This window comes from Podarcis raffonei, chromosome 17 (genome assembly GCF_027172205.1).
Source record: "Podarcis raffonei isolate rPodRaf1 chromosome 17, rPodRaf1.pri, whole genome shotgun sequence".
In the NCBI taxonomy this organism is placed as follows: domain Eukaryota; kingdom Metazoa; phylum Chordata; class Lepidosauria; order Squamata; family Lacertidae; genus Podarcis; species Podarcis raffonei.
The window spans coordinates 7,825,477-7,837,713 of NC_070618.1; the positions used below are offsets into that span (position 1 = coordinate 7,825,477).

Here is a 12,237-nt window from a genome sequence, read left to right on the forward strand (position 1 = left end):
TACTTCTTAACATGTTTACTTCTTAACATTATCCCACAGGTATGCAAATGTGCGGCTGATTTCAGCATTTGCCAAAAAGGGGGGAGGGGTTATGAGCTGCCCCCCAATAGCTGGAAAGCCATTGGCCAGGTGGGAATTTAACAAAGTGTACCTAAGATCCCTCAAAAGAATGTCACAAAGACTAGCTTGCCAAGAGGCAAGGGGGTTTTCCTTCCTAGATTTCTGACTGGGTGAAGCCATGCAATAAAATTCAAAGCTCTTGGCACAGAGATATATTTAAAAATGTATACTCTGCTTAATCAGCCCTGTCGGCCTCTTGAAGTGGCAATGAAATCATCACTTCAGTGAACACAGAACACCACATAGCAACAACAGAGCCTGAAACCAACCAAGCAGAACTGCAGAGAAACAAAAGCAACTTCTTCCGCCAACTCCAGAAAACCAAAAAGGGCCACCCAAACAGGAAGACCTTAACATGTTTCCTAAAAGCTGGGAAAGGGCAGCGTCAGCCGCGCAGGCCTCCCAAGGCAGACTCTAAATCTCACTGCCATCGCCCACGCCTCCACTAACTAGGTTCACAAAGCGGTATCTCACTTGCACATCTGTATGTTTCCCCATCATGTCTTAAGATATGCAAACCTCTGAATATCCAGGCTCTTTAAGGCTTTAGAAGGTCAGTACCGGCACTCTGAAATGGGCCACATACCGAGAACCATTGCAGCTCTTTAATGGGTGTAATAATCTCCACTCCTGGACAAGAGCCTATTTTCTGCAGCTGTAACTTTCAGACATTTATCAAAAGGTTGCCCCTATAGAGCACACTGCAATATCCAAGCCTGCAAGAACACCCCATGACTTATTTCTTTAGCCACTAGAAAAGAGAACAGCTAGCCAACATGGAGCTGGAAAAAAGGCACTCCTTGCTGCCAATGAGCTCTGAGTATCAAGTAACAAAAGTAGGATCAAAGGGAATAAGCTATAAACCTGCTTTTCCTGCCGAAGTGTGACCCTCACCGAAAAACAGCCTGAACGCTCCTTCCCAGCTCAACAGGCCTATTGTCAGCATCTTGTATTATCTGGGTTAAGTGCTGGTTCATTAGCTCTTCTGTAGCCCAAAATCATGTCCAAGCGACAATTCAGGATTTTCTCTGACTCGCTGGGAATGGAGAACAATTCAGGCAACTGGATTACAAGCAGTCATATGCACATCGCAGTTAAGTTTTCGCTCGTTAACTTCGTTTTGCTACAGTTCAGAATGTGTATGAAGTGCCGTATTTTTTGCTCTATAAGACGCACCAGACCACAAGACGCACCTAGTTTTTGGAGGAGGAATACAAGAAAATAAATATTCTGAATCTCAGAAGCCAGAACAGCAAGAGGGATCGCTGCGCAGTGAAAGCAGCAATCCCTCTTGCTGTTCTGGCTTCTGGGATACCTGCGCAGCCTGCATTCTCTCCATAAGACGCACACACATTTCCCCTTACTTTTTAAGGAGGGAAAAAGTGAGTCTTGTAGAGCAAAAAATACGGTAACTGCTCACAATGCAAATTCCCCCATGTGACTTAAGAGGCCATGTGCATGTACTCTGACAGACTTTTGTTCCATCTACCTCCCTTCTCTCTGGCTTTAGAAACACACGTGTATGTAAACACGCTCTTGCACACCTTCCCCCTATCCGTTGTAAAGACAATTCAGCCTTGGGACTTTGAAGCGAAACTGTGGCAAAGGCAAGCCTGGGAAGCAGAGTCCATATATACAAGGGGGTATATATGTGTGCAAAGACCCGGCAGGTATTTCTCGCTGCCTCGTGTGAACGGAAGTGAAATTATTCGAGGAGAGAAAGGTGTTCACGGTTCTATCAGGCAGTGGGGTGCTGTCAATTTTTCCTAAGTCCGTTCCCCAGTAGTCCCAAGGAGAATGTGTCAGCTTGATCGAGATGTGATCATTAATACCTCTCTGGGGTGCCTGTTAGCCAGACAGGTGTTAGTCGTACGGGGTGCACTGGAGAGGATCAGGTGGTATAACGTGGGTGAAGGTGTGACTGATTGGTATAAATTACCTGGGCATGCAGTGAAGCAGGGTAGGTGAAAGCAGGCGGGGGCAGAGCAGGTGCTAATTCCGCTGGGTAGAGAGGGTACGGCGCCCACACTTCAGGGCTACTGGGGTAAAGTGCAGGCACTGTGAGCTCATCTGCAAGAGAAGAATAAGGAGAGTTCATGGTTATAAAAACAGCAAATGCAGGAAACAAAACGGCAAACACAAGCAGAGCTCAAGGAGGTCCCTCCGACTCCCTCTGCCTTCTCCTTAGGAAATGGAATCAGAAGAGCAGGTACAAAAATTCTAAGTTTGCAACTTACGTTAAGGAACAGGGTTATTGTCCGAAAGGAAACTGGGTGTTTTGTCAAATGGAGAAAGAAATACAAAGCAGTCTACAGCTGTTGTTAAGAGGTGGAAAGTGAGCCACTCAAAAGTATTCTGATGAAAGGATACAGATTCTGGGTGAATGAACTCTTATGGCTGCGGCACTTTGCATCCTGATCTATATACACATCATAGTAAGCCATAGTTAACTGTTTACCGTGGCTCCTGCTTCGCTCTTCCCCTGGTGTGAGCATAGGCAACAAACCACAGTAGCCTGTTACATCTAAACCAGGGATCATAGCTTGCTTCAAACCACAATGTGAAGCCAAGGTTGTTCTTGGCCTGCCAATCATCGTCAAGATTTGAACTCAGGACTTCCTAACTCAGAGGTTGGTCTCAGCTACCCCACTACATTTGTCTCCCCAATGAAAAACAATCCAGTCATCTTAAGAATGGGAGGGAGAGGGGGCACACAGAATGCCATTCTGCACAGATCAAAATAAAGAGTCTATATGATAATGAAGGTTATCTTCTACCCTTTCACAGCAGTACAACAACATATCAGTGGTTCAGGTACCTTATGGAAGTTACAATACCAGCATATTGCTTCTTCTTCCTTTGCCACCACTCATGAAGGCCTCCTACCCAGTGCTTCTCCCTACCTCCACTAGTCACCCGTCCCTGAAGAGTTTAGACGAATCCAGGGCACTCAGGATAACTACTCATAATTTCAGCTCCATCCTTGCTTTGCAAAAAGAAAGGTGCAATTATCCATTGACAGTTTTGGTTGCCGTTTACTGTGCCGTTTCCAGATAACCTTTTGAGACAGGTCACCTGAAAAGTACACATTTCTAATGCAATCCTGCCAAAATGGCAATTATCATACAGGCAGTTTTTTATTTTCAGTCTTTTCCCTAACAATGCCTTGCACCGAACTTGAATTTTTCATAAGCACCACCATGCCAGAGCTGAAAAATCCATTGAGCCAACCACCGGGCGCCAAATACCTCTTTCCTGGTTGCCAGCTTAGACTTCACCATTCTGTATATGAAACATCCAAGAACAAATGTTTCCATAACAGCAGAATCCACATGCCATGCTGGGCTGCAAGAGTGCAGCTCCCTGTCTTCTCTGGAGCTTGTGAACAAGCTACCACTTTTCTTAATCTACTGGGTAGTGAGGAAAGATGCATCTCAATCTTAATCGGGTTCGTTTCAAAATGATTTATGTGTGCCTCCTCCATGAGAGGTTTGGAGGGCGGCAACACGAGGTAGGGCCTTTTCTGCAGTGGCTCCCCGTTTGTGGAATGCTCTCCCCAGGGAGACTCGCCTGGTGCCTTCATTATACTCCTTTAGGGACCAGGCAAATACATTTCTCTTCTCCCAGGCCTTTGTCGAATTAAACAATCTATGGCCTGGGGTGTGTGCATGTTATTGTTTCCATTTGTTATTGTGCTTTGTGTTTTTATATTGTAAACCACCCTGCGAACTTTGGATGATGGGTGGCATGGAAATTTAATAAATAATAATAATTATTATTTCTGAGGTTGGAAGAGGCTTGATCCATTTCTTCCAGTACAGCTGAACTGGTCTTTGTTACAAGCCCAGCATCAACTCAGCCTCTCTCTTTTTTTGCCCCCCTCCCACCACCAAACAAAGCCCCCTAAAACCAACTGCTGGTGCCACACCAGTCAGGGAGAAGTGGGGGCTTATTGTCCCCTCACTCCCACTCAGGGACAGAAGAAGAGGATGTGATCCTCTGCTAGGACTGCTCCCCTCCCCAGTTGTTTGACAGCAGCAACCCGAGAGTAGAGTTGACAACTATCAACCTGTTACTGTATTTTTCGCTCCATAAGGCGCACTTTTTTCCTCTTAAAATTTAAGGGGAAATGTCTGTGTGTCTTATGGAGCGAATGTGTGGTCCCTGGGGCTGGGGGGACGGGACCCGGACTTCCCTCGCCAGCCCTGACAAGCTCTCCCTGACCTGCTCTTTGAGGCTGGCGGTGGCTTTCCTCAAAGAGCAGGTCGGGGAGCAGCGGAAAGGCTGCTCCCCGAGCTTGTGGGGCTGGCGGTGGGGGAAAGCCGTGCTTCCCCCACCGCCAGCCCCGGGGAGCAGTTGGAAGGCTGCGCGCAGCCTTTCCGCTGCTCCCCGACCTGCTCTATGGGTCGAGCAGCTCTGGGGTAGCCCGCGAAGCCTCCGCAGGGCAGCGGGGAGCCTTCATCCCGCTGACCTGGGGAGACTTCGCACCGCTATTCCTGGCTTTTGCGGGAGGTGGGGGAAGGGACAGAGCGAGGCTCTGTCTCTTCCCCCACCTCCCGCAAAAGCCCCCAAGAGCCACATATTTTCCCCCCTTGAATTCTCTCCCCCCCCTCAAAAAAAGTAGGTGCGCCTTATGGTCAGGTGCACTTTATGGAGCGAAAAATACAGTACTTCTCCTCCTATCACGATTTGCTTTGCCCAAGTGCCCCTGAGCTTCCTTCCAGGTATGAGAGGAGGTGGGCCATGCATCAGGGAAGGTTGCAATCTCACTGAAGGAGTCTTGAGCCATCCGCACTACCCTCAGATTTAAAGAAATCCTCTTCTTCCACCCACAAGACACCATGGCAGAGAAGATCCAAGCAAAGCCCCAGTGGGAGCTGACAGGGAGCTGCACTTTAATTACAGCAGAGATTAAGTGTTTGTCCTGTTGGTTTTAAAAGCAAGATAAACAGTGAAAAGTTGGCAAGGGCTAATGCTAACAACGTTCCCTTCCGCCACTCATTCCTAAGCTTTGTGGTCATTCTCGAGCAGAGAGCAACAAGCCTATAAATACACGCAAGAGCTCCCGAACCTTCCCCGAAATATGTGAGCCAGGAGGAGTTTAGCAAGAATGCAGCACTAAGGGACGCTGCCATGTAACCTGGGCCCCTCTTTCTGGAAGCTGCTCTGCTGGAACTTGCAGAAAGGGCACTTGCAGCCACACATACCCTTCAGCTCCCTTTGTGCCTCTGGCATTTTGTCCTCTTCCTGTCCTCTTCTCTCTGTTGACATTTTGGTTGCAAGCTCCTTGGGGTCAGGGACTATGAAGTGCCACGTGTTCAGATGGAATGCTATCATCGTTGGGCGTCCCAGGGGCCATTTCCCAACATGTGAAATGTATAATGGGAAACAAAGGGTCGAGCCAGGCAAAACAACAAAAAGTCGCATTGGCTCAGCTACAAAACTAACCCTCTATGAGCAATATGACACATCCGGTGCAATAATGTCACACCACATGAATACTCTGGGAGACTGACAACTATTGTAAAGAGAGTTGAAGGCATTCGTTATTGGTATTGGTGTCTACACGTGTGTGCTGTTGTTGTTGTTTTTCTTCATCCTACCATTTTCTCCAGTAAGACTGATTTTGCAGGTTCTTGAAGTATTAAAATGTACGGCAAACCTCTGTTGAACCAGGAACAATACTGGAGCCAAAAATGAACACGCCTCCAAGCATACATAACATGAGCCAAAGTGTTACAGTGATGACCATTTGCTCAATCTTTGAGATACAGTGGTACCTCGGGTTAAGTACTTAATTCGTTCCGGAGGTCCGTTCTTAACCTGAAACTGTTCTTAACCTGAAGCACCACTTTAGCTAATGGGGCCTCCTGCTGCTGCCGCGCCGCCGCCGCGTGATTTCTGTTCTCATCCTGAAGCAAAGTTCTTAACCCGAGGTACTATTTCTGGGTTAGCGGAGTCTAGGTACCACTGTATACAGGAGTGATCTGCATATCGCATCAAACCATAGCCTAAAACAAATCAAGGTGTAATGCATGGGTAGGCAAACTAAGGCCCAGAGCCGGATCTGGCCCAATCGCCTTCTAAATCCGGCCCGCCGACAGTTCGGGAATCAGCGTGTTTTCATGTGAGTAGAATGTGTGCTTTTATTTAAAATGCAGCTCTGGATTATTTGTGGGGCATAGGAATTCGTTCATTATTATTTTTTCAAAATATAGTCCGGCCCCCCACAAGGTCTGAGGGACAGTGGACCGGCCCCCTGCTGAAAAAGTCTGCTGACCCCTGTAACCAAGCAGCTTCCCAGTGCACGCTCCACACAGTGCACAAAACAAACCCGTCAAGAAGACATGTTGTCCAAGCCTGGGCTCATAGGTTACTTCCTTGAAACATGCCACAAGCAGTAACCAGTTTGCTTTGGGTTGTTCACATAATGCTCGTTCACATTAAACCATGGTTTGCTGTAAACTACAGTTTAATGTGACGTATGAACTAGACCTGTCTTTACCAAAATTGGGAATCCCAAATCTGTTCCGTTTCCTATGCTTATTCAAGCTACTTTTTCATGATTCTAGCAAACGTATAGAGAAAATAAAATACAAAATTATGTTACACATTTATGTTGCTTTTCCCTCTCAGGCAGTTTTACCTTGCACTGTCGAAAATGAGGACATCAGGTCTGTCACGTAGTCGTGACAGTCGTATTCCAGCAAAGAGCAAGCCAAGGCACAAACGGGATGACACACGTGAGACGCACCGTGAGTTTATCTAATAGCAAATTTGGCAACCCCTACCTATCAGAGCAGCAGCAAATCAGGGCCACCTCCAGAAAGCTAGATGTTTCTGAATAGATGGAGAGATCCCAAGATATTCAGGAAATGACTCATGTGTAAATAAGGGAAAACAGCAGAATAACCCAAACCTTTTGACGCAAAATGGCTCAATGGGAACAACAGTATTCCATTCTCCTGGGGCCATTTTGTGGAAAACGGGGATGACACTGGCCTGCACTGAGTGCAACTCTGCTGCCGGTTGAAGTGGAAAAGTAGAAATAATAGGTTTCAGACAGAAAAGTTGCTTTGTATTTTGTTTTGTTTTTTGCAATATGCACCACTTATTACTTTCACTAAATTCTCATTTGACATTTGGTTACCCATTCGCCTAATTTTAAGCCACACTCAGGCTTTGCCAGATGTCCAATAATTTGGTGTCCATCAGCCAACTTCACTGCTGCCCCGACTCCAGATCGTTCATGAACAAGTTAAATAGTGCCAGTTCATATGCTTGGGGGGGGGGACCTCATTGCTTATCCCCCCCCCCACTATGACAACTGTACATAAAATTCTGCCCTCTGCTTCCTATTATCAGTGACTTTGCGTTATGTGGACCTGCTCTCTTATTCCATGACTGCCAGATGTCTTCAGGAGCCCATGGCAAGACGCTTTTATCAAAAGCATTTTGGAAGTCCACCTTCCAGATCAACCCTATGGAGTCCTGATTTACAGCCTTGAGGTCTGGCTAGGGGGAAAGCAACTTGGGAGAAGGGGAGGGGGAGCATTCTTTGGGGAGAAGGGGCTCAAAACTCACACCCCTGCAAAACTCCTTTTGCTTTGCTTGAAATTTCCCCCATTTCCACTTTATAGCTGCTTGGTGCAACCAACATTCTAAGACAGAGACTGTGGCCACAGCACCCTTAAAAATGCTCCCTAAATATTGTAGATAAACTTGCCAAAAATTCAGAGAAGTGCAAGGCCAGCACAGCCATTAGGCAGGGTGAGGCCGCTGCCTTGGGCGGCGGAAGTCCCCAAGAGTACCCTGCCTGCCCTGCTGCCAGAATTGGCACCAATTTGGGGCAAGATCTCACTCAAAGTTGATTCCAATAACAGAGGTGGGCAGCATAGGCACTTCCTGTTTCGCCACAGGTGAAAACTGCAAAATCCAAAGAACTACTACGCTCCAATCCACGCATTAGTCCAGGAGGTGGAGATCACGACAGGTCATATAGGAATTTGCAAACAAGTCGAGCATTCCTATCTAAGGCACATACCACTGCTTGCTCTTTTATGACGAAGCACAGACACACACACTCACTCACATACTTACACGGCTCCCGGGTAATGAACTGAGGTAAAGTGTTGGGGGTGGCAGGAGTGCTTGGATTTGGTGTCCCCACTAATTTGCTCTTGGCCATCTTCGTGTTGGCCTTGGCGAACTCTAGCCGGAGCGTCTGGGGAATTTCTGGGTCAAAGCGGATTCCCTTTTTGCAGAAAGAGAAAGAACGAGAGTTAGTTCTTTCTGCAGCGATATCACGGTTGCACTGAAAGTAACAGACAAGACTTAACTGTAATAGAGAAACCTTTTGTAATAGATAAAAGACATAATGCGGCAGAAAAGGTGTGAGTGAAAACAATGTAGAGTGGAGGGAAGGAAATCAGCTTATGAAACAATGTAATTTCCGTATTTTTCCATCTATAAGATGCCCCCATGTATAAGACACCCCCTATTTTGGGGGCCTCCAATTTAAGAAAATGGGGAGAGGTGGCCCCTGTGTATAAGACGCCCCCAAATTTTGGACATTATTTTTTAGGGGGGAAACCTAGTCTTATACACGGAAAAATACAGCATTTGATTTGAAGCTTATTGTGAAAATGTTTGAATAAAAGATTATACACAATTTTTTTTTGAAAAGTAACAGATAAGACTGCATACAGCATGAGAATACAATAGAAGCAGCATCATACGAAGCAAATAAATCCAGAAAGAGGATCATGGCATCAGGTCTGAGATCAGCACCAGGAATGTCACAGCAGGACCCAGAAGTATTCCTGGAAAGTGGGAACAGTGGGCAGCTTCAGCCAGCACGTTCCTTCACAGTCTGCCCTAGTAAAAGAAGCTTTTTATATAAAAAAAGAACAAAATGTTCCTGGCCCACCACCTGATAAGTTTTACTGGGGTATGTGTGTACCAGGGCACTTTGCCCAGGGCACCCTCAAACATGGTGCCAAGTCTGCATAACATCCTCCTGAGAAATGCAAACCCAAAGCCACTGCCTTAAATAGGCATACGACAGAATGGAGTGGGATGGTGCATTCAAAAGGCTCCGTAAGAGAAACTTCACCAGCGAAAATGATTTGGTTAAGAAGCAGCATTTCTTCAGTTTAACCTCCACAGTTCCAAGGAGGATTGTGACAAACTGATTCACGAGAAATTTACGGGCGTAGATGGCCTAGGAAACAAATCCATTACAAAAAGGCTGAAGAAATTAAGACGTGTTAGCCTATCAGAGATCAAGACCAACTTTTCTCCCTGTCTAAAAAGGTATACAAATGCAGGGAGACAATCATTTATGTTACCCATCAGGAAAATATATAAAGATCCATAATGAAGGTGTGCAATATTTTCCTTTGGAGCCTTTCAATAAAATATTGGGGAAAGACACTTCTAGTCTTTTGAGGAAGTAGGTTTCAACAGGATAATGCTAATGATAATATTTATACCCCATTGATCAGGCTGAGTTTCCCCAGCCACTCTGAGCGGGGGATGACAACAATAATTCAATAATAATTTCACAAGTCTGTCCAATATCCTATAAGCATTGATATCCTATACAGGCAACTCCCCATTTGGCGTGTTAAAGGCACACATGTCCATTGATGCATGCACCATTTTTTGCTCCGGAAGGGTGCAGGGCAGAACAGGGCATGCTTATGCATGTCCCACCAACATGCACAGTGCCTCGGAACTCAACACCTGTGTAAATGGGGAGTTGCCTGCACTGCAGGTGTCAAAAACAAGAGTTCATGATTGGTATGATATGAACCAGGCAGTTCTTTGCTCACAGCTCAGGTTCTTATAATCCTAGCCAAACTTCAATCATGACTTTAACTGTTAAGGCTTCCTCCTTGACAGTTAAGTAACCTGGAATTTGCAGTCCATGTCACAAAACTAGGTTCTAGGAAATTGACATAAGTGTTAAACCTCTGTCAGCAATGCACTTTTGAGTTCCAAGATGCCACTTCTTAAATTTCCCATACGGAAAACACATCTGTATATGCACACATGCATGGAGACTCATGTGAACATTCCATAGCAAGTCCAATTAAACTCTTAAGTTCTGAATGTTTATTAAAACTGGAGATGAGCTAATTGTTTGTTTAGTGCATTGACAAAAAAATATTAAGTGCACCTCCATACGGTGTGCCGTCCAGGATGGAATCAGAGCTGCAAGCTGTTCTCTGTATGAGAATGCCCCAAACATAAGACTCAGAAGGAAATGACACACCCTATGTTTTCCGAATGTTATTTTTGTTGGTCCTAGAAACAGGACACTACTGTTTGAACCTAATTTTTCTATGCATCACTACAACATTGCCAACAGAACGCTGCAACTTGATGTGGGTGGATAAGACTGATGTCATGAATTAAATTAACAAGAGAAGTGGGAGAAGATAAACAAAGCCTATGAAAATGTGAATCTTTAGGGAGACGGACTCTGGGAAATTAAATATTGAGAGAAAACTTGTGGGATGAGGCAATAAATAAAGCTTGACATCTTCACTCTCATTTTTAATTAAAGGCACACACAATTATGTTAGCTGGGCTTGCAAATTCTTGAAATAAGCTACAGACAAAAATAAAGAGTCCATTAAGGTTGTGAAAAAAATAAGCAGCTGTAAGCTTTGGTGTTCCATTACGCTGAACGGAGGAAAAAAGGCAGGAACAGTTCAGCCACCAAAGCTCAGTATGGAAATCCCATGTATCTGTACCCTAGATTCTGGAAACCTCTGAACCCAATCTGCCCATTGTAGTAATAGATAGTGAAGGGTCCCTGATGAATAAGTCATAACTACAACAGTGAGGCAGAGGCTTAGTGTGATTTAAAATACAACCCCACACCCAACTCCCACCAAAGGCATTTTTTTATAGCGTACAGAATTCAATCATGTGATTTCCCCACTTGCAGGCATACAGGTCAAATACAAGTTTACCCGCCTGAAAAAGAACCAGCCCTACAATAATAGATTTGCACAGCTGACTGCCCCAGCAAGAGATGCTTCCAAAGTAGTGTGCCAAGGAGGTCAACATAGGGAGGGGCCATATCTCCATGGTAAAGCAATGCTTTGCATGCCAAGTTTGCAGGTCCATTCCTGGGCATCTCCAAGACCTCTACCACAGATAGATGCTCCCAGTCAGGAGTAAGCAATGCTGGGGCTGTATGGACAAACAGCGACTCAGTTCTGAGATTATGGCTGCCTACTAGCAGACAATGCATGTGAGGACCATGGGATGTGTTAAGTCCAAGGACAAAGCTCCTCCTTGCATGTGTACTGCTAAATGAGATTTCATGTTGGGTCTAAAACCCAATAACCCATCACCCATTAAAAAGACTACCCTGTTGGTACCCTCTAATTAGCTATAATGAGGCAACATCTAGCAACATATTGCTCAACTCTCTCTTGGCATTCAGCAAGGGGCAAAACTAGGCTTTATTTCACCTGGGTCAAAGACCCAGTTTGGCGTACACACACTCATGTGCATTTGAGTACAAACACACATAGGCCGGGAGCCTCAATGGCGCCCTTCTGGAGACTTCACCCGGGGCACTAGCTAATTAATTCTACAATACAGATTAACATCAGCTTCAGCCTTTAAAAGTATTGAAAAGCAACACCAGCAGGGCAGAAATTGCGAATGGGAGAAGGCGACAACACTTTCCCCCTGGAACTGTCTCCCCACAGCTGCTTCCTCTCCTGAAGACAGAGTTCCAGACAACGCTTACAACAGAAACGTGGGCTTGAAATGTGTCCCATGTGGCAGTTTGGGATTAAAAGGTGGTCCTACTGTGCGCTGTTTAAGGTGGACCCTGGGTCCTGCTTCTGAAAAGGTTCAAGGCGACAGATGCCACAGAAAGAAGACGGCAACAAGTACAATCAAATTACATACATTAACGCATGGAATGGTCACCAATGAAGATCTGGGAGGGAGGAGTCCAGGGGCAATAGATCCCAAACCAGGCTGATGAAGTGGGCGTCACTGCCTCACCTCTCAATCCAGTGGCTCTTAGCCCAGAGAGATGTGCTGATTTTCTAGAGAGCTCACCACAAGGAAACATTCATACAT

At 45.7% G+C, this 12,237-nt stretch overlaps 1 protein-coding gene across 4 annotated transcripts in view; it reads right to left on the reverse strand.

Moving 5' to 3' along the window:
- Positions 1 to 12,237, reverse strand: part of RBPMS (RNA binding protein, mRNA processing factor) — a 79,523-nt gene that overhangs the window by 20,906 nt on the left and 46,380 nt on the right. For 2 of the 4 annotated variants that reach the window (XM_053371997.1, XM_053371999.1), the window contains exons 5-6: positions 8,221 to 8,374; positions 2,060 to 2,190 (exon numbers count right to left, since the gene is read on the reverse strand). In XM_053371997.1, coding sequence (XP_053227972.1) covers positions 2,060 to 2,190; positions 8,221 to 8,374 — 285 coding nt within the window. The remainder of the gene's footprint in view (positions 1 to 2,059; positions 2,191 to 8,220; positions 8,375 to 12,237) is intronic. The other 2 variants (XR_008328304.1, XM_053372000.1) reach the window with 1 other exon arrangement.